The following is a 23,565-nucleotide window of genomic DNA, read 5'->3' on the forward strand; positions in this document are numbered from 1 at the left end:
CTGATAGTCATGTTAATGAGGCATGCATAGATGATGGAGAGGGCTGGCAACAAGTGCTGCGTAAGGGAAAATTCACAATGGGCCAGTCATCAGGTTTGAAGGACCAAGATGGAAAGCAGCACAAGTTTGGTTCGAGAAGGGTTCCAAGGCCCAATTTGCATGGTGATGGAGGCAAATCAATTGGCATTAGGATGGGGAAGCGAGAAAAACATGAAATTGCGCCATCTCCATCGCGCAGAACTCCTGCACGTCGTGGAATTTCTCTACGGAAGCGTCCTCGGCCTTCCTCCTTGCAGAACTCGCCAGTTGATAAAAATGGTGGCACAACGGAGGAAACCTTAGTAGATGGAAGCATGGCAGGTGCAATGTCAGGAGGTCCAAAGGTGGCAATTATTGAGGATCAGAGTATGCCAATACCGCAGGACAAATCACCTATTGAGGTTGGTGATTCTGTTTAGAGTTTATGTTCTTATTTATTCTGTCCCTATTATTTATGGATAGTTTAAATATGATTGTTTGGAATATTAGGGGTGCTTCTAATAAGTTAGCCCGGGTGCATTGTAAGGAACTTGTTAGGAAATTTAGACCTGTTTTCTTTATTGTGGTTGAAACTCACTCCCCTTTTCAGCATTTAAAATTATTTTGGGAAAGGTTGGGATATCACTCTGTTGGTATAGTAGAAGCAGAAGGGCATAAGGGAGGTATTTGGTTTTTATCCTCTATGAAGGGTGTTTGTTGTAAGTTCATTGATGCTTTTGATCATGGTGTTACTGTTGAGGTTCACTTTGATAATTTAATTTGGAGGTGTAGTGGTATTTATGGCAGTCCTCAATTTAATAAAAGGGTTCTCCTTTGGGATTATCTTGTTGCACAATCCATGGTTTTTCAAGGACCTTGGATTGTTCTTGGTGATTTTAATGAAGTCAAATTTTCTCATGAATCTAAGGGCTGTCAATTTTCTCATCAAAGAGCCGACATGTTTGCTACTTCATTAGGGGATAGTGGTTTATTTGATTTGAAGACTATTGGGAGGCGGTTTTCTTGGTACAGGAGGGTGAAAAATTATGTTGACGTGGCAAAAAAGCTTGATCGAGTCTGTATAAATAGTAGTTGGTTATCTAGCTTTCCAGAGGCTTATGCAGAAGTTTTAAATAGGCTTCAGTCTGATCATTGCCCTATTCTGGTGCGTTGTAAAGGTCGTCCTCAGCCTAAAGGGAATCGACCTTTCCGATTTGTTGCTGCTTGGGCTACTCATCCTGGGTATAGGGATATTGTGAACCAATCATGGTGGTCTGGTAATAGAGGAATTCATGGCAAGCTTTCGGAAGTACAGAAGAATTTACTAGAGTTTAACTCGAAGGTATTTGGTAACATTTTTGTTAAGAAATGTGAATTAGAGCAGCAGATTAATTATTTACAAAAGCGTTTGGAAGTGGTGGATAGTATTTATTTGCGTCAGAAAGAGCAACAGTTGCTTGATGATTATAATAATACTCTATTGCAAGAAGAGCTCCTATGGTTCCAAAAGTCCAGAGAGCAGTGGGTAAGGTTCGGGGATAGGAATACAAGATTTTTTCATATTCAAACTCTTGCGCGAAGGAAGCATAATAAGATTCATGGCCTTTTTCTCAAGGATGGAGTGTGGGAAACTGATCCAGAGGTTCTGAGTCAAGAAGCAGAGTCTTTCTATAAAAGCTTATTCTGTCATTTAGAAGATGTTGATTTGGGTTGCCTTGGTGATGTGCCTCTTCCTTCTCTGAATGAGGAAGCTTGCAATAACCTTACGGCACCAGTTACTATGGAGGAAGTCAAAGCAGCTGTTTTTCACATGAACTCTTTTAAAGCTCCGGGTCCTGATGGGTTTCAAGCTTTCTTCTTCAAAGAATATTGGGAGATCATTGGTCTTGATGTTTGGAAGATGGTTAAGCAGGCATTCTCCGGTGTTCCTCTTGATCCGAGAATGTTGGAGACTTTACTGGTTCTCATTCCAAAGGTTGAATCACCGGTATCTATGAAAGATTTCAGGCCGATTAGTCTCTGCAATGTAGTTTACAAGATCATCACGAAGGTCCTTGTTAATAGGCTTCGTCCTCATCTTGCGGAGATTGTTGGCCCGCTTCAAGGAGGATTTATTCCGGGACGAGGAACTCCTGACAACATCATTATTGCTCAAGAAGTCCTCCACTTTATGAAGAAGACTAAATCAAAGAAAGGCACACTGGCCTTTAAGATTGATCTAGAGAAAGCTTATGACAGAGTTGACTGGAGGTTTTTAGCTCATACCCTTAAAAGCTTTGGTTTTCCTATTCCTACACTTAATTTGATTATGAATTGTGTCACTGCTTCTTCCTTATCTATTCTTTGGAATGGGAGTCGTCTAAATGGCTTTACTCCTAGCCGAGGTCTTAGACAAGGAGACCCTATGTCACCCTATCTTTTTGTGTTGTGTATGGAGCGATTGGCATGCTTTATTAGTCATCAGGTTGATTTGGGCTTGTGGGAGCCGGTTGCTATTTCTAGAGGGGGACCAAGAATATCCCACTTAATGTTTGCAGATGACTTGCTTCTGTTCTGTAAAGCTACAAAGAGACAAGTGCAAAATGTGATGTTGATTTTAGAGACTTTTTGTAAAGCATCTAGGATGAAGATTAATGTCGAGAAGTCTAAAGCGCTTTGCTCCAAGAATGTCTCTGCAACAAGGAAAGAGGTTTTCACTGGGGTATCCTCTATCAGATTTGTCCAGGACTTGGGCAAGTATCTTGGAGTTACCCTTAGCCATTCTAGGGTGACTCGTTCAGCTTTCAATGGTGTCCTGGATAAGATTCGGAGTAAGCTAGCAGACTGGAAAGGAAGTTTACTCAATCGGGCTGGTAGGCTCTGCTTGGTTAATTCTGTTGCTGCTGCTATTCCCACGTACCAGATGCAGGTCTCTATTTTTCCCAAAGGAATCATTAGTAAATTGGAGTCTATGATGAGGAATTTTCTTTGGAAAGGACAAGTTGATGGAAGAGGATTGAATCTTGTTAGTTGGAAGGTACTGGTTACTCTAAAAAAATATGGAGGTTTGGGGATTAGAGATCCTTATTGTGTAAATATTGCTCTTCTTGGAAAGCTAGTTTGGACTTTTTTCCAGCAGGCAAACAAGCTATGGGTCCAATTGTTGGATGCCAAATATCGATCATCTCTATATGACTATTTTAGTTATCCTAAGAACAAGGACTCTCCCATTTGGAGGTGTCTTTGCAAGGCTTGGGAAGTGTTGAAGGATGAGTTTGCTTGGTGTATTGGAGATTTGAACCAGAATTTTTGGTTTTCTAGCTGGAGGAGAGAAGGACGGTTATCTAATGAGATGGATTATGTTCATATTTCTGATTCGAATCTCCGGATACAGGATATTTGGTCGGTTGGTAGGTGGCATTTGGATACTCTTTATTCTCCTTTATCTCAAAATCTGAAAGATAATATTCTCTCTTACAATCCAGATGAACAAGCAGGTCCGAAAGTGGGTTGGTATTGGAGTGGGTCTGCTGCCAAAGTCTATGACTCACGCAATGATTACTTGTGGTTGTGTAAGCAGCTGTTTGGTTGGGAGGAGCGGGAGAATTGGCTTTGGCTTTGGCGTCAGCTTGTTCCGGAAAAGCATAAGTTTTTGGCTTGGTTGTGTCTTAAGGAGGCTCTTCCTACTGCAAGTTTTCGCTTTAGAAGAGGGATGTCGTCACCGGATAGGTGTCCAAGATGTCTTTCTAGCCAGGAATCGGTTTTACATTGTATTCGGGATTGTCCAAAAGCTCAGCTTGTCTGGCATAGGTTGGATATTTCTTGTCATCCTTTGGATTTGAAGAACTGGTTCTTGTATCATAGCAGAGAGCATCCGTTCAAGTTCTTTTCGGGACTTTGGTGGATATGGCGAGCAAGGAATAATGACATCTTTAATCCCCATGAAACTTGGCCTCCGGAAAAAGTGATTTGTCTGGCATTAACTTCAGAAAAGGAGCTTAAGAATATTTTTGAATTACAACGTATGTCCCTTCCCTCTACTCTAAATGGTTTTTGGAATCCCCCATCTATTGGTACTTTTAAGATTAATTGTGATGCTAGTTATTTTGGTTCGGGTGATAGTGTTGGTTTTGCTTGTGTTATTAGAGATTGTAATGGGAGCTGGCAAAGGGGGTGTTTGGGAATGATTGAGAGTAATAGTATTCTTCAAGGAGAATTGTTTGCTATTTGGAGAGGATATCTCTTAGCTTGGGATGTGGGTCAACGAGACGTTATTTGTGAGACGGATTGTGTGGAAGCATTTAATCTTGTTACTCAAGATGCTTTTGGGTTTATTGATCCACTGGTGCTCAAAATAAGAGATATCATGCATTAGAATTGGCGGGTTGACTTTCGTTTGATTATGAGAGATGCAAATACGGTGGCAGATACTATGGCAAAGATGGCGATGAAGTTACAACTTTCGCATGTGGAGCTACTTTCACCTTGGGAGGAGTTTAAGAGTAGTCTTGAACGAGACTGTCCCTCTATTTAGGCAGTTCCTTGTTTTATTTGTTTTGTTTTTCTTTGTTTAATTTATTTCAGTTACAAAAAAAAATACCATTTTTGACAAATTTAAATTAAATTAAAGATGAATTTTCTGTATCATATATATGAATATAGATTTTAGGTGATTGCTACGGTACCATAATAAATTCATACGTACCGATACTTTTAAAATATGAACAAATAACAATAAAACATGTGGAATTTATTTTCCATGTCAGCATTTAATTTTTTCTTTTTTAAATATATAGTATATCACAACTTTTACTAAAATACCCTTTTAATTAAATAAAAATAAAAAATATTTATTTATTTAATTTTATAAAAAAATTTAAACATTCTTTCTTTATTTGATTAGACAAAAATACCCTTTTAAATTAATCAAATTTTAGAATTCAATTAATCCTAATTTTATAATTTCAAATAATTGAAACAACAAAAAAAAAAACATATTAAAAAAACAAAAAATTAAAAATTGTTCTTCGTCTTCTCCAATTCTTTTGAGTCTTGATCATTCTTGCTCCTCTAAAGAAAAGCAGTTAAAGACCCAAACTAAATCGACAAAATCTTAGCCCTAGGTTTTTTGTAGCCGCTGTCTCCAGGTTCTCAGCGCTTCCGCTTCTTCCTCTTCCCCTGTCCGGAACCCAGGTAGCTCGGCACGTCGTCCCCATCCTCGCTGGCTTCTCTGTTCGTGGCTTGGAGCAGTTCGCCGTCGGATCACCGCTTGCCGTCGTCTCTACTCTCGCCGTCGTCTCTACTCTCGCCGTCGGATCACCGCTTGCCGTCGTGGCAAACCTACGTCGATGACCACCTTCTCTGCGAAATTGAAGGCAACCACCTCTCCTCCGCCGCAATCGTCGGCCAAGACGGCAGTGTTTGGGCTCAGAGCTCTAATTTCCCTCAGGTTATCTTTAATACTTCTCAATTTCTCTCTCCAAAACTCTCCTTCTTTCTTAGTGCTTTGTTTTCCAGATTCATCTGTTCTTTTTTTTTTCCCGTTAATTTTCCTCCGATTTATCAGATTTGATTTGCATGTGACATACTAACATATCCTATGGTTTTGGTGTTAATTTGATACATTCGCGCTTTAACCATAGCTGTTTAGTTTTATCAACTGGAGCTAATTGATTAATTTTTCAGATTCTTAATGTTTCACTTGTTAAGTGCAATTTATGCTATAAATTAAAGCTTGGAGAGAGTCATTAGGAATGACTTGGAGTTTGGACTGTGTGATTATCTGATATGAGATGCATTCCTTTTTATTAGTATGTAACATCATAAGATCAATCATACACTCGTTATTGTTATATATGAAATCGGATATTCACATCACTTGTGCAAGTAACATGTGGCTGGGGATTTCAAGTGTGTTTGGTTCATAGCATAAGTCAAGTGATCCTTGCAATCTGAAATAGTTTTAGTTGATCTGTTCTTGATTGGTCTTTTGTGTTGTGCAGTTCAAGCCTGAGGAAATTACTGCTATCATGAACGACTTTGCTGAGCCTTGACCGCTTGCCCCCACCGGGTTGTACCTCGATGGCACCAAATATATGGTTATACAAGGTGAACCCGGCGCTGTCATTCGAGGGAAGAAGGTACTGACTGTTTCTAATTATAGCTTGAATTTTGATTGCACAAGTTCATCAAAGAAAATACAACAATCTATGATAATGTGAATCTGCTAATCTGATTGAGTAAATTTATGATGTAATCATGGATTCAAATTGTGGTATGTGACTGCTTTAGGCCATAGCTCACAATGAATCAGCATCAGCGTAAAACTCATTGCTGCACCATGTCCATACCGTTGTTACCTTGATGCTGGTTTTTGGCCATTGGTTGTTAAAATCTCAGCTTGTCCTTGTCATGCAGGGTCCTGGTGGTGTTACCATTAAGAAGACGAATCAGGCGTTGATTATCGGAATCTACGATGAGCCGATGACTCCAGGGCAGTGCAACATGATTGTTGAAAGGCTGGGTGATTATCTCATTGATACGGGTCTTTAAGTCCTCTTTGTTATTTCATGTTATCTGCTTGCTTATTTCACTGGCTCCTATACAAGGCTTCGCATCGATTTGCCAAGAGAATGCTCGATTGTAGTGTAATAATATTAATTAATGGTTATTCAAAGTCATGGGATCTGCGTCTAGGGAAGAAGTTATGGTGCTTGAGAAGTGAATGATAACTATAATCTCTGTTGTACTTTTTAGCAGGTATCTGTATACATTTTACAAGTGGTTTTAATGCTATGGGCATAGATTGGCATAACTTTCTAAAACCTTATATCTCCCATGCTTTTTCTTCTCAATTTTATCTATGCCCAAGGAATTTAATGTTATTATCATCACTGATTAACGTTTCTGTTAGCATCATAGTATATTTCCTTTTACTCTTGGAAGAAATGTTACACCTAATAGTTCTCATCAATTTTGAGATTTCTAAACTGTGTTCTTGGGGTGTCAAATTATGAGTGGAGAAAATGGAAAGGGATAGAAAATAGGGACTAAGAATCTCAATCCATTGGCTATGGACTTTTGATTAAAGTCTTATGTATGCATTGTGTCTCCATTTAAAATTTGACACATGCATAAATTTCGTCCCCGTTTTCGCCAAGAATTTGGCACTCAGAAACAAATAGGATAGAAACAAATATTTGACTATCCACAAGTACCAAAATATTCATGGCTTGATGCGCACAAGTTTTCTTTAACCTCAAGAACCAGATGAACTTTTTATTAAACAGGGTTCAAATAAAATGTTCCCCTTAGGCCTTAACAACATAATTTATTTTTTAATTCCCTTGTATTTCTTGTGCGTCTTACGATCCAATAATTTCCTTTGTTGAGTTTACGAAAATATACAACATAAAAGTTCACAAGGGACAATCCACATAGTACATTCTTTTAGAGACAAACAATCCCGAACATGATACTACTCATCACCATAAAAGAGGGTAAGAAATCTTTGAATATGTAGTGATACAAGTATATGTTTTCTGACGAGTTGGCATGTATAGATGGGGGAACCCCACTCTGCATAAAGTAGAAAATTGGAAATAAACCAACTATACTTACAACATTTTTTGTATAAACTATTCACAAACCAATGACAATGCAAACTAACAAAATACAAATCCAGAAACGACCCAAAAAGTACATACCAATTCTCCACGCTGGTCTAAAGCTTCAAGATAACAGGTATATCTAAATCCATACCAATTCTCCACGCTGGTCTAAAGCTTCAAGATAACAGGTATATCTAAATCCTATTTGTTGAGGAAATAGCTGACAGAAAGAATAATCTCTCTTATTATAGAAGACGGTTGGATAACACTATTGCTGCTTATAGTATCTACCTTGATGAGGTGGAGGGTATGGAGATGGAACGGTATATGGAGGCCTGGGAACAGAACCAGGTTGCTGAGCCGGCGCATTATAGTATGGACCACGCCATCTAGGATATGCAGGTTGGCCATACTCTGCTGGTGCCTGCTGATGAACCTGATGGGGTTGGTATGGAGCGGCAGAGGTTGGTGGAATGTGGTATGGAGGTGGAGGCTGATGCGCTGCTGAACCATATGAGGGAGGGGGATGTCCGTAAGAAGAAACCGGAGGCTGCTCAGGTGGTTGATAATAAGGTGTTTGGGGATAGGATCTGTTTGTTGTGTACTGGGTCTTTGGTTTTGGCTTCCAACTGGTGGGTAGCTACTACTAAAAGCACCTGAGTTTTTATTTTGGATGACCGTAGCAAACACCTTATTTAATTTGTTACTAACTAAGTTCAATATATATTCATCTCATACCAAATCCATTATTCTATAAGTAACGTTTCATGTATTCATGAACAGTAGTGTACTTCACTTCGGGATAGAGCTCACAAGCTTCAACTCCACCATCTCCTATCTCAAAATTTGCAAGACACCCTTCAATGCAAACATGGTAGTAATGCACCATTGCCACTTGTTCTGCATATGATTTTCCTGCATGTTTCAAAATTAATAATGTAATTAACAACTTTGAGTTCCTTTTCTAGTGTTATTTTCACTATTATTAGATATATGTGTATCTAACATTCTCACCTTTCATGGAACTCAAAAATTGCTCAGCAGAAATTGAAGATTTCTTCAACTCTTTCTCAATCAACTTTTTCTAAGTTTGTACAATTTCTAACGGCGATAATATGTTTTTAGGTGGCCTTATATAAACTGTTTTGTTCAAAGTTTTAGTATTATCTATGGTCTTAATAGTATACTTGGCTATGTCATCTTCATCCACAATAATAGCTGTCGAATTTGAGAGACATAATATATTATTAATTATATAATTAATCAAATGGTATATGCTACTTAATTAGACATATGTATGTTCAACTAACTTCAATAGTAATATTAATATAATAACAACATCAACTAAATTTTGTATGTCCAAGATGCATGATAATAACATGAATCATGAAATTTCAGTGTTCTATCATAAAATTATAGGGTTAATCAATTTTTGTATCTGTAAAATTGTAATTTGTAATTATTTTGGTTTATATAATTTTTTTCTTAAATATTTGAATTTAATTTAATCCTTTATGTTAGAAAAAAATTGAAAGTAATTAAATTATAATATATCTCATTTTATCACATTATCATTTAGCATGATTCTGAGAACTAAATCGAATTGGTTGATTCAATTCGATTAATTGAAAACTGACTACTAGTAGTTAGATTTAAGATAATAAAAATTTTGTCAATAAATTAGTCAAAAATTGAAAAAATAGTTAAAAAACAGTTGATAGATCGAATCAGTATAATTTTTTAGTGATTAATTGTTTTAAAATAATAAATCACAAAAAATTAATTTTTGAAAAATTATATATTTTATATAAATATATTATTTTATTATATCCGATTTAATGTCAGTTGAACTTTTAAACAACTAATTTTATTAGTTTAATGATCGGTTCAATTTTTAAAATCTTGTTATTTAGTAATAGTAAAAACTCAACTATATTACATGTATATCAAAAATTATTTACCAAATAAGTCATTTATATAAAATATATATTAAAATATAAAATATATTAAAAAACAGTTAAAAATAATAATTAATTTAATTACTATTTTTTATGTGCACATACATAGCTTTGTAGATAAAAATTGACAGAAACTTCTTAAATTTTATAAAGTCGAAAACATGAAAGGTAAATTCTAAGCAAGAAAATAGAAAAAAAAAAGACAAAATTTACCATATTTAATCTTAAATAATTTGTTATGAAAACAATTAGGTAATAACTCAAGCTAAGTATATATATAAGAAGATGCATAGTTTAGTAATTACCCTTGACATTGCCGTCTCCATAGAAGACCACAGAATCCCTTGAAGGCATTAGGGGTGTTTGCGGTGCGGTTTGGTTCGGTTTTAAGAGAAAAAGTCATCCGATCCGAACGCTTAATTTATGTGCGGTGCGGTTTGAATTGGATGAACCATTTTTTTAAAATCCGATCCAATTACAAGCGGTTTGGATCGGTTTAGATTTGCAATTTTTTGAATAAAAAGAATTAAATACATATAACAAGTCTTAACATCAAAAATAATTTATTATTTCATGGTTATATGCGATAATGTTTTCTTTCTTGCTTTTACACTTTGGTATAGCTTGAAGAACTTGAAAGTCAGATTGAGTTGAAGACATCCATGCAAAACCAGTCAAAAAAACAAATTTCTCAGTTGTCGGAGAAATTTGTAAAAAAAGAAGAAACCTGCAAAAAGCAGGAAGAAAATGTATTTTTCCTACAAATTTAGTTTCTGTTGAATATATGTTACACTGGAATTTATTGTCACTTATTACTCAGCATTCTCTCTCCCGGGTATGTAACGATTTTTATGTTCATTATTCAGATGAAGGAGCTCGAGAAAAAAAAGAGCAGGAACAGAGCTCAGCTATGCTTCGTCAGCAGGTAACTTTTTATGTTCTTGCATGAATTGTACTTTTGCAAATTGTTATATTATATAACACGGACTTTATTTTGTTGCAGATGAAGGAACAAGAGTGGCAAAGAAAGGCCACAGTCGACGCGGCCCAGGAGCTTGACATGCTCTGGGCCCGCTCAAAGGCTGTGGTCATGGATGCCACGAACAACTGCTCCTCTTTACAGCAGAAGTTCCTGGACCTCGCATCGGAGATATTCGCCATGCAACTCTCTATCTCCGAAGTCAACCAGTCAATTGCAATTGGTGAGAAGAGTTCGGATTCCCCTTGTCAAAGGGATCTGAATTCAGTGGAGCTAGTGACTCCAGTGGAGCTAGTGATGGGCAATCTTTTGCAACTGCAGAAGCTAGCTTGGGCAGTTACATCTAGAGGAAAAGGACGAGGACGAGGACCAGGAAGACCTCCAAAGCGAACTAGCGGATTGTAAATACCTAGTGGCTCTGGAGGTCTTCCTGGTCCTCGTCCTCGTCCTTTTTCTCTAGATGTAACTGCCCTGCCTTGGGTAGTAGCTTGCAGCACTCGAACAGGAGTTGAGAAGCTAGCTTCTGCAGTTGCAAAAGATTGCCCATCACTAGCTCCACTGGAGTCACTAGCTCCACTGGATTCAGATCCCTTTGACAAGGGGGAATCCGAACTCTTCTCACCAATTGTAATTGACTGGTTGACTTCGGAGATAGAGAGTTGCATGGCTAATACCTCCGATGCGAGGTCCAGGAACTTCTGCTGTAAAGAGGAGCAGTTGTTCGTGGCATCCATGACCACAGCCTTTGAGCGGGCCCAGAGCATGTCAAGCTCCTGGGCCGCGTCGGCTGTGGCCTTTCTTTGCCACTCTTGTTCCTTCATCTGCAACAAAATAAAGTTCGTGTTATATAATATAACAATTTGCAAAAGTACAATTCATGCAAGAACATAAAAAGTTACCTGCTGACGAAGCATAGCTGAGCTCTGTTACTGCTCTTTAAGCTTTTTCTCGAGCTCCTTCATCTGAATAATGAACATAAAAATCCTTACATACCCGGGAGAGAATGCTGAGTAATAAGTGACAATAAATTCCAGTGTAACATATATTCAACAGAAACTAAATTTGTAGGAAAAATACCTTTTTCTTTCTGCTTTCTGCAGGTTTCTTCTTTTATTTTCAATTTCTCCGACAACTGAGAAATTTGTTTTTCTGACTGGTTTTGCATAGATGTCTTCAACTCAATCTGACCTTCAAGTTCTTCAAGCTATACCAAAGTGTAAAAGCAAGAAAGAAAACATTATCTGCATATAACCATGAAATAATAAATTATTTTTGAGGTATTACACCAGAACTTACCATTGCTTTTGTCTTTTGAAGTTCACTTGTGTCAACTTGCATCTTACCGGAACCTAACACAACACCCCTCACTCTAGTTGCGAAATTAAGTGAGCTAAGGGTTTCATCTAAGTCCTTGTCCGATGGACTGATTTGCTGGAACATCAAAGTTTTAGAGTCACCCCCTAAATATGTTAGGGAAGAGCATTATCAATATATGCCTGAAGAAGCTGGGTGTTCTCATATGCACATAAAAAACAAAATGAAAAGAAGTAGACATACCTAAAGAGTCTTCAAGTAAATGTGTCAATTTTGAGTTCCTGAAACTCCCAGAAGAAAATATCACTAAATATTTATTAAGAATAGTGAAAGGTAAGGATAATGGTGTTATACCTATAGGGAATGTGCCTACTCTTCGCTGCTAAAGCAGATATAACAGTGCCAAGAGCCGAAAGAGATAGGTTGATATTTTGTGTTTCCTTAAGCCGCTCCCCTTGCACATCTGTCTTTGCAAGTCTCTCACTACCCGCCAAATCCACAAGCCGAAGCTTACTCTTGGTACACTCACCATTCAGCAAATTTTTAGCCATTACCATTATACAAAGTATGCTGGAAAAGGAAGTAAGAAACAAGCAATCATTACAAGTATTCAAAGAAGAAATTTCATTTTGATGAAGAGAAGACATATATACTAGAGAACTTCTTATAGAATGCAAAAGCTTGGTACCAGTGAGATCTACTACTATGCTTATTAACAGTATTACTTTCCACTGCTCTAGCTTTGCATCCAGCTTGCAGTACATCCCAGGCCTCCTTAACATTTTCAACTTTAGCTTCTACGACACCAGGAATGTAATGAGATCCTTTAGAGCCTTGTTTTATCTCCAACCTGAACACCAATTCAGGAGAAACAGTTATCAATGTTATGGCAGTTTATCATACTTGCACAGCATTATTATAGAGCAGTTAATTTACCTTTTTGTTGTTGATCCTGTAGCCAATAGGTCTCTGATTTGTTCATTATAAACCTCAAGTACACTAACAGATATGTCATAAGAAAATGTATCACTCCTTTTTTTCTCAGGTCGAACAAGAGCTCAAGAGTCCTATAATTTACTCCTCTATTCAGCTCTGTTCCCTCCATGGTAAATGTCTTTCCTGCTCCTGTTGGCCCATAAGCAAATATGCATACATTGTAGCCGTCCAACACAGATGTTACCATTGATGAGGCATCAGCAAAAACATCAACTGTAGAAACAAAGCAACACTGTCCATTTACGAACCACCGAATTCCAGATCTTGCACAATAAAATAAAATATATAAAATAGTACTAATAAAATAAAGCTTTATATGTATACCTTGATCATCTTTTGGTGTATAAACTCTGTCAAATCTGTATTGTTTTTTTGGCATACTAGTTGTCAAAATTCCATCCTTTGCTGCACCAAAATCCAAAACTGTAGTACAGCCAGCGGAGATCTCGTCCTTATTTAAGGGACGGCAACGGCAGAAAACCCTAATGTTCCCTGATATTCTTAACAGAAATGCGTTAGTGCCTTTGGCTTAGAATACTCTTCAAATCAAAACAACTTTTGCTTATAGAACATGTAAGATGTACCTTTAGACTCTTGAAGTTCACTGAAGAGCTTTTTTCTCTGTCATCTCTTCATTGTACTTCACTTTGAGATCTTCACACTGCTTAACTGCAAAAAGTTTAGTCCCTTAAGTATTTTTGTAATATTTCAAAACCAAAAAAGTTAAGTGCAACTCAACTCTTGAATAAAGAGAACAAGTGTATTACTCAAGCATACCCAATTCCTGAATTGCAAATACCATCTTATTTAATTCTGGGATTGAATCAACGCATTCATGCGCTTCAAGAGAAAGTTGACAATAATCACTCTTCATCAACTGCAGGGCAAATTAGGTGCATGTACACTTAGAATGCAATTCTGATCATGATAAAAATAATCTCTCTTAAATATAAATGTTTCCTAGATTTTCATAACTTACCTTTACTTTCTCCTGTAAATTGCTAATTGCTTCTGTCCATTTCTTCTTATCAACTTCATACCAGCTAGAAATGCTTCCCACAGTTTGATCTACAAGGACAATGAAAATAAAATTAGGAAATGCTACCAAGAAGCCCAAAGCACTTCAACGATATACAAGTACTTTAACAACCAGTATCAAGATAACTGAGAAAAAACACCAATGGAACAGTGAGCTCTCCCAACTTAGTGTATCACATCATGGAAATAAGAGAAAATAACATTGGCAGAGGGATTCCAATTTCTCAATGCCCTCCCTCACCCTCACTCACTCCCTTAAATACCCACTCTTACACCCTCGCTCTCTCACGCCCACTATTTTAAAACCATGAGCTATCCATGGATGAAAAAAAAAGGCCCAGATCCTCATGTTCCTACATATTCATGTGAATTAATCCCATTAACCAAGTTAAATAAATTTCATAGACTCCAATATAAGAAAATCAATACAATTCATATACCATTAGTTAGGAATTTTAATTTGAAATGATCAAAGGTCATATCCATTGCTTGCAGTTGCTCCATCGTTGCAGATAGTGACCTACACTCCTGATGGATTTTTTTGTTGAGAAGCTCATATTGCATGTCCATTTTATTTATTTTGTCCATCTGAATAAGAAAGCTCACTGTAACACCCTCACTATCAGAAGTCACGCTTCCGGCTGCGCTACTCTGATAGAAAGAAGTATTACGACTACTTTACATACTAAATACTAAAATAGGAGCCTGTGACTTGACACTATATCGCTGATTTTTTTGAAAACCAGAAATAAAAACTTTATCTTAAGAAAAATACAAGCAGGCATAGATTCATATACAAGACTCCTTACATAATAATTCAATATAATATACATATAAAACATACAAATCATATCCCTCTTGCAAACTTGTAATAACAAAAACGAGGGAAGAAAATAATCTAATTGATACAACAACATATAAACCAAACACAGTATAATTCTTCTTAATGCTTCTTCATCCGGTTTCTGAAAAGGTAAAGCTGTAGGGGGTGAGAACCTAACCACACAGTCTCACCACGGAATTTCAAAGTTGTCATAAAAAGATATTTTATAAGAAAACTATTTTCAAGCTCAGTGATTATCATTGCCTTATGAATCTTTTAAAAACCAATAGGTAATCGTTCAAAACCTTTTCAAAGAAACAATGTTTATTCTTTCAGAAATCTGAAACTTTTCCTTTCTTAAAAGAAAATCTCAATCAGAAACCAACCATACAATCAAACAACACAATCATTAATTCAGCACCAAAATTCATTCTCAAATTAGCACGCCAGGACAAACACAGGCAAGACAGACAAGGAAAGCACAAGTATGTAGCAGTTACAGCAAATAGTTCAAGTAGCAGTTAAGAACAGTTTAGCAATTAGGCAAACCAAAACAAGTTCAAACTCAAGCAAAGCATACAAATGCATATGATGCATGCCTGTCCTATGGCTGATGAGGCTCATCTGTCGGTTATCCAGCCAACCCGACAAGTATGAATTGTCCTTAGACTGTCCCCCGACGTGCATCCCCAAGAGTCTATGCATAGTTTTTCTCAAATAATCAATATTGCTCAATGGGGGTAAACATTCCCGGAAATTTATATAGTGCCTGGTCACACTTACGTCGTAGGGTCAACAGAGTATCGAGTTTTCAACCTGGTACACGTGGTGGCAAGCCACGGCACTTAATCCAGGGAACTTCGTATCTCAGATATTTCAAATTCATAAGCCATATGAATAATTCAAAGATCATATCTCAACATTCTCAACATTCATAATCATTCATTAATCCAAATCTCATTTCCAAATTCATTCAAAAACCATATTTCAGAGAAAATTCTCAATCATCCTTCTTTCCATTCCGTTCACTAATAATTCTCAATCCAAAACATAACTCTTCCTTTGATAAATGAGATAGTTTTAAATCATATAATACTTAAAACCTTTTTAAAATAACTACTTTCAATGAAACTTCTAATTTTATAAAATTTTGGCAACATCTCAGATACTGCCACCCTTTTCGGGTCCCATCCAAACATTTCTCAAACCATTTCCAAATCTCAATCACTTTCCAAAATTCAACCAATTCCAGTATCAAATATTTTAAAACCAGACCAATTCCAATAATAAAACTCTTTTTAAAGTCAAACCAACTCAAGTATTAAATCATTTATAAAATCAGACCGACTCAAAATCAAACCGCTTTAACTTCAAACCAAAAAAAACCATTTTTCCTAATAATCAAGTAAATAACTTTTCAAATCCACTTCTTATCAACAACCGTACTTCAGTCAAGCAATCAAGCACCCAATAATCCAGTCCAACAAACCATCACATCTACAAGACAAATATAATCACAGAAATATATCTTTTTGCATCAATATCTATTTATCACAACTCTGTAATGTAAAATAGATTTTAAGAAAAACCCCTACCTCAACTCGTCGAAACTCTCAAAATCAAAACGCATCAACCCATTTTTCCTCGACCAGCGACAGCTGCAGCTGCAACCTCAGCTTTATCCACTATCAGTAGCAGCAACCGAAACTCTAAGCGCGACACGCAACAACCGGAACTCGATCCTACGTTACCAACATCTCAGAATCTTTATCAAATTCATAACAGAGCAGACATACACTAGCGGTGAAGGTTTTGGAAAAGATATGCTTACTGGAATAAAGGAGAAACATGGAGACGAAGCAACGGCAGCAGCTCCGACACTTAGAAGAACAAGACTCAGCATAAACGAACCACAGTCGGAACCCAAACTGGAGTGGGCTAGGGTATGGCAGCTGTAGGGACGTCCTCCAGCGACTGCAGCAGCGGTTTTCTAGCGCTGTTCGGTGAGGCAGAACAGCGGTGGTAACTTCCACCGTCGTTATCTCCTCTCTTCCGGCGACAAGCTCCTGCGGTAAGGATGGTCGAGCTCCCTTCCAGTGACGGCAACGACGTTACTTTCTTCCTCTTTGCCTCGTTTGACGGTGACGGCGCGGCTGGGGTTCGGTGGCGGTGATTTCTTCGACAGCGGCTACGAGATGCGGCTTCTCGATAGTGTCTCTCTTTGGCTCCCACAAGCGACAGTGACACGCGGTGGCCTCGACTATGGTGGCAAGGAGCACGGCGGCACGAGGACGAACGGCGAGGCAAGCTTGACGGCAGGACATGGCGCAGTGGCGGCGCGGGCTGGAAGCGGTCTGGCGGCGCGGACAGCTCCCCCCTTTCCCGGCGTTCTCCCTCTCTCGGATCCTCCCCCTTCTCTCGCAACCCTCACTCTCCTTTCTTTCTTTTCTTCTTTCTTTCACTGAACTCTGTGTGTGTTAGTGAATGAGTGTATTGTTTGTGTGTGTGTGCTGATTGTGTGGGTGGGGTAACCGTGAGTGAGGGGGGTGAGAGAGTGAGTGTCACATGTGACTGTGGGGTGTTATTTAGTTAGGGTTTGGGGTAGATTAGGAAATTTTAATAAAGATAGGGGTAATAATATAATTTTATAAAATAAATGAAAAGATAAAATAATAATTAAAAATTAAATTAATATAAAGTATCCATCTTTAAAAATATCTTTTAATTACAAATCTATAAGTTATTTCCAATTAAATACTAATTTAATAAAAATTAGAGGTAAGTAAATTAATTCTCCTTTATTTATAAAATAAGGTTAAAAATTTATATATTAAAATTAAGGCATACAAAATATTTGTTATTTTTCAGTTATAAGAACTCTAAATAATAAATAAGAGTTTACTCAATTTTTATACAAAAATATCTAAAATGTAGTCTTAAATAAATATAATACATCATAATAATTTATTAATAATTTTTAAATATTTATGGGTCTTACACTCACCAAAGCATAGTTATCAGAACGGAACCGGTAATCAAACATCAATTTGAAGCTACAACAGGATTACTGATTATCACAGCATTCATAACATCAAATCAAACACTTCAAACCACAAACTACAAAGGACAACTGAATCCAAGTACATAGTAGTATCTTCACTCTAAAGCATAAAAATAGCCTACTTCCAACTGAATCCGATGTGTCTATGCATGAAACCATAGAACCAACCATTTCTAAGTGGAGTACAAGGGTTTGCTCTGTCCAGCATTCATTTAAAAGCAGCAGACAAAACCAAATGAAGCACATATACTCGGCTATGATTCATTAGAGATTGACCTATTTTTACAAAGCATTTATAGAGAGAGCGCTCCAATAGAGGAGACGACGACGGCCACAGAGCTTCCACACAACGGCGACACAGCTTCCTAGGACGGCGACACAGCTTTCTAGGACGACGACGACACAGGTTTGGTTTAACATTCAACAAATCAAATAAATAATCCAATTTCAAACTCAGAACAGAGACTCAGCTCAGAATCTTCAAAATTAGTTGGAAAAAAGATGAATGGCGAAGACAGAATGAGCTCGGAGAGTGTGAAACAGAGTTACCTAAAATCAGAGGAGAAGATAAGGGACGACAGCCAAAATGGCGAGGAGGGAGCAGCGAGAGGGCGACGAGGCGACGGCGACGGCAACAGGACGATCGCGAGCAGGACGAATCTGATGGAGGATGGGCGGCGAGCGAGGAAGAAGACAGAGAACGGGGGTTCGACTTGGATAACGCCGACAGTACGAAGAGAGACTCCTCGAATGGCCACGGACGGCGGCAGTGGGTCACTGAGCTCAGCGGCGGTGGAGGAACGAATGAAAGTAAGAAAGGAACGAAAACTCGAAAAGACACTACGCGGGTTCTTCTTTCTTTTTTTTTTTTCTCTCAAAACGACGTAGCCTTAGGCAGACGTAGCATTAGTAATTAAAACTTATTAAAATTTAAAAATTTGAAATTTTTTAAAAAATTAAAGTCTCTAGTAACAAAATTTTTTAGAATTGAGTTGGACTATTATTCTATAATAATTATATTAAATATACATTAAAATTATTTATCAAAATTAGTTATTAGTATAAAATATATATTAAAATATAAAAATATATTAAAAATAAATTAAATTATATATAAATACATAATAGCTTATTTGATATTTGATTTTTTTAAATACATAATGATTTTTTATTCTATAAATATTTAACTTTTCTTTCCAGTGGTACAAACTATACAAGTATACAACACTTGAAATAAGGAACTGGTTTACTTGGATGACAAGTTAACATTGATTTGTGGATATCTCAAAGTTATATTATATTACTTTACAACCGATGGATCTAAGCCACAAATATATAATATATAGTAATAAATAATCTACATGTACACTACAAGTCTCCAAGACATAGATGGCACGCAGGCCTTATTATGCATTGTATACCATAAAACTTAAAAAGCAAGAGAGATATTGAAGAGCAAGGTGCTTATTGTAGGGGGAATAGGAAAAAGGTTGGTGAAGGCAAGTTTAGATGAAGGGCATGAAACATATGTTCTTTGTAGAAAGTTCAGCTTCTTTTGTCATTCAAGGAACAAGGTGCTAACCTTGTAACAGCTTCCTTTCATGATCATCACTCACCTTGTCAATTCAACTTAAGCTCGTTCATGCTATCAAGGAAGCCGGAAATAGCAAGGTATACCATTCAATTTAATTTCTATATATAAACTATTAATAATATTAGGAAAAAAACCATTATATCAAAACATTCCATACGATAAAGTTTTAATAGAAAACACGCGTTGAACGAGGGCGCCTCTTACTTAAGGAGCACTACTTTACTAGGGTTATTCCTTTTATTTGCTATTTGGGTCAAAAGCTATTAAAGCCCAATCGAAAGTCTCTTTTTTTTTTTTCCTTATTTATGAATTGTTTCCTTTTTTTTTTAATAAAAAATTCATTTATTTATCTTTTATTATAAATTATATTTATCTTTAAACTAATATAATACATCTATTTTTTTTAAAAGATACATCATACATTTTTTAAGTTAAAAATTAAGATAAATTTTTGTTAATATTTGTGCTGACAACCTTGTTAAAATTATACTGAAAATCTTAATAAGTAAATGATCAAATATTTGTTGTTAGTTTAGTTAATTCAATTAATTTTTCTTGTTTTTTTATGACTGTCTTGATGAGTTTAATAATGAATTTGCAGCAAATTTTTATGCATTTTAATAATTGATGATAAATTTTAATATTGGTATTTTATATTTGAATTTTTTTATTATTTAACTTTTGTCTTTGTATTTTAATAATATTATAATAAATTTTGTTGATATAATACTTATGTATAATAGAGATTTTTTGCCTTCCGAGTTTGGGATGAACCCAGGAAGAATGGAACATGCTTTGGAGCCAGGAAGAGCAACATTTGATGACAGAATGGTAGTGAGAAAAGCCATAGAAGAAGCTAAGATACCACATACCTATATTTCTGCTAATTGTTTTGCTGGTTACTTTCTTTAAATCCAAATCGATCCAAATTAAACCGCTCATTCAATCCAATCCAAATCGAAAACCGATTAAAACCGCACTAATTCGGATTTGATTGGATTTTATTTTTTGCAAACCGTTGGATTGGATCGGATTTCGGATCTACTTTTCATAACCGATCCAATCCAATCCAAACCGCATAATGTACTATAATATTATTATTTTATTATTATATTTACAATTATATTTATAACATGTTTAATTTGTTATACATTTTTTTATTATTCATTTATTATTTTTATTTAATAAATATTTTATGTTTAAAATATTATTTATTTATTTATTTTAACTAACTTATAATTTTATTTCTATTGTTATGTTATCGTTGGCTTTTTAAGATATGTTAAATGTTAAGACTTGTTATGTCATTGTTGATTATTTAAAATTTGATGTTAAGACTTGTTATATATATTTAATTTTTTTTATTCAAAAAACCGCAAATCCAAACCGATCCAAACCACTTGTAATCGGATTGGATCGGATCAGATTTAAAAAAAAAGTTCATCCAATCCAAACCGCACCGCACATAAATTAAGCGTTCGGATCGGATGACTTTTTCCCTTAAAACCGAACCAAACCGCACCGCGAACACCCCTAATGCCTTCAAGGGATTCTGTGGTCTTCTATGGAGACGGCAATGTCAAGGGTAATTACTAAACTATGCATCTTCTTATATATATACTTAGCTTGAGTTATTACCTAATTGTTTTCATAACAACATATTATTTAAGATTAAATATGGTAAATTTCGTCTTTTTTTTTCTCTATTTTCTTGCTTAGAATTTACCTTTCATGTTTTCAACTTTATAAAATTTAAGAAGTTTCTGTCAATTTTTATCTACAAAGCTATGTATGTGCACATAAAAAATAGTAATTAAATTAATTATTATTTTTTAACTATTTTTTAATATATTTTATATTTTAATATATATTTTATATAAATGATTGATTTGGTAAATAATTTTTGATATACATGTAATATAGTTGAGTTTTTACTATTACTAAATAACGAGATTTTAAAAATTGAACCGATCATTAAACTAATAAAATTAGTTGTTTAAAAGTTCAACTGACATTAAATCGGATATAATAAAATAATATATTTATATAAAATATATAATTTTTAAAAAAAATAATTTTTTGTGATTTATTATTTTAAAATAATTAATCACTAAAAAATTATACTGATTCGATCTATCAACTGTTTTTTAACTATTTTTTCAATTTTGGAATAATTTTTTGACAAAATTTTTATTATCTTGAATCTAACTACTAGTAGTCAGTTTTCAATTAACCGAATTGAATCAACCAATTCGATTTAGTTCTCAGAATCATGCTAAATGATAATGTGATAAAATGAGATATATTATAATTTAATTACTTTCAATTTTTTCTAACATAAAGGATTAAATTAAATTCAAATATTTAAGGAAAAAAATTATATAAACCAAAATAATTACAAATTACAATTTTACAGATACAAAAATTGATTAACCCTATAATTTTATGATAGAACACTGAAATTTCATGATTCATGTTATTATCATGCATCTTGGACATACAAAATTTAGTTGATGTTGTTATTATATTAATATTATTATTGAAGTTAGTTGAACATACATATGTCTAATTAAGTAGCATATACCATTTGATTAATTATATAATTAATAATATATTATGTCTCTCAAATTCGACAGCTATTACTGTGGATGAAGATGACATAGCCAAGTATACTATTAAGACCATAGATAATACTAAAACTTTGAACAAAACAGTTTATATAAGGCCACCTAAAAACATATTATCGCCGTTAGAAATTGTACAAACTTAGAAAAAGTTGATTGAGAAAGAGTTGAAGAAATCTTCAATTTCTGCTGAGCAATTTTTGAGTTCCATGAAAGGTGAGAATGTTAGATACACATATATCTAATAATAGTGAAAATAACACTAGAAAAGGAACTCAAAGTTGTTAATTACATTATTAATTTTGAAACATGCAGGAAAATCATATGCAGAACAAGTGGCAATGGTGCATTACTACCATGTTTGCATTGAAGGGTGTCTTGCAAATTTTGAGATAGGAGATGGTGGAGTTGAAGCTTGTGAGCTCTATCCCGAAGTGAAGTACACTACTGTTCATGAATACATGAAACGTTACTTATAGAATAATGAATTTGGTATGAGATGAATATATATTGAACTTAATTAGTAAGAAATTAAATAAGGTGTTTGCTACGGTCATCCAAGATAAAAACTCAGGTGCTTTTAGTAGTAGCTACCCACCAGTTGGAAGCCAAAACCAAAGACCCAGTACACAACAAACAGATCCTATCCCCAAACACCTTATTATCAACCACCTGAGCAGCCTCCGGTTTCTTCTTACGGACATCCCCCTCCCTCATATGGTTCAGCAGCGCATCAGCCTCCACCTCCATACCACATTCCACCAACCTCTGCCGCTCCATACCAACCCCATCAGGTTCATCAGCAGGCACCAGCAGAGTATGGCCAACCTGCATATCCTAGATGGCGTGGTCCATACTATAATGCGCCGGCTCAGCAACCTGGTTCTGTTCCCAGGCCTCCATATACCGTTCCATCTCCATACCCTCCACCTCATCAAGGTAGATACTATAAGCAGCAATAGTGTTATCCAACCGTCTTCTATAATAAGAGAGATTATTCTTTCTGTCAGCTATCTCCTCAACAAATTGGATTTAGATATACCTGTTATCTTGAAGCTTTAGACCAGCGTGGAGAATTGGTATGTACTTTTTGGGTCGTTTCTGGATTTGTATTTTGTTAGTTTGCATTGTCATTGGTTTGTGAATAGTTTATACAAAAAATGTTGTAAGTATAGTTGGTTTATTTCCAATTTTCTACTTTATGCAGAGTGGGGTTCCCCCATCTATACATGCCAACTCGTCAGAAAACATATACTTGTATCACTACATATTCAAAGATTTCTTACCCTCTTTTATGGTGATGAGTAGTATCATGTTCGGGATTTTTTGTCTCTAAAAGAATGTACTATGTGGATTGTCCCTTGTGAACTTTTATGTTGTATATTTTTGTAAACTCAACAAAGGAAATTATTGGATCGTAAGACGCACAAGAAATACAAGGGAATTAAAAAATAAATTATGTTGTTAAGGCCTAAGGGGAACATTTTATTTGAACCCTGTTTAATAAAAAGTTCATCTGGTTCTTGAGGTTAAAGAAAACTTGTGCGCATCAAGCCATGAATATTTTGGTA

At 35.6% G+C, this 23,565-nt stretch overlaps 1 protein-coding gene, 1 long non-coding RNA gene and 2 pseudogenes across 2 annotated transcripts; 2 read left to right on the forward strand and 2 right to left on the reverse strand.

The window, feature by feature from the left end:
- Positions 1-353: 353 nt before the first annotated feature.
- Positions 354-6,821, forward strand: LOC112729042 (profilin-1-like; annotated as a pseudogene).
- Positions 6,822-7,481: 660 nt separating this feature from the next.
- On the reverse strand, positions 7,482-7,842 carry LOC140177181 (uncharacterized). Its single transcript, XR_011868987.1, has 2 exons — positions 7,704-7,842; positions 7,482-7,575 (listed from the first exon to the last, which is right to left on the reverse strand). It is a non-coding gene; the product is annotated as an uncharacterized lncRNA (long non-coding RNA).
- A 3,514-nt stretch (positions 7,843-11,356) lies between these two features.
- On the reverse strand, positions 11,357-17,268 carry LOC112726252 (kinesin-like protein KIN-14R). Its single transcript, XM_029290464.2, is given in 16 exon segments — positions 11,357-11,506; positions 11,622-11,748; positions 11,841-12,004; positions 12,102-12,139; positions 12,213-12,428; positions 12,547-12,708; positions 12,795-12,900; positions 12,903-13,067; positions 13,179-13,346; positions 13,439-13,479; positions 13,481-13,523; positions 13,632-13,731; positions 13,834-13,922; positions 14,333-14,543; positions 16,311-16,457; positions 16,547-17,268. Coding segments are annotated over 14 exon segments (1,593 nt in total). The 5' UTR covers positions 14,481-14,543; positions 16,311-16,457; positions 16,547-17,268; the 3' UTR covers positions 11,357-11,480.
- A 520-nt stretch (positions 17,269-17,788) lies between these two features.
- LOC112726254 (bifunctional pinoresinol-lariciresinol reductase 2-like) lies at positions 17,789-23,295 on the forward strand (annotated as a pseudogene).
- The last annotated feature ends 270 nt before the right edge of the window (positions 23,296-23,565 follow it).

Source organism: Arachis hypogaea, chromosome 12, assembly GCF_003086295.3.
Source record: "Arachis hypogaea cultivar Tifrunner chromosome 12, arahy.Tifrunner.gnm2.J5K5, whole genome shotgun sequence".
Taxonomy (NCBI): domain Eukaryota; kingdom Viridiplantae; phylum Streptophyta; class Magnoliopsida; order Fabales; family Fabaceae; genus Arachis; species Arachis hypogaea.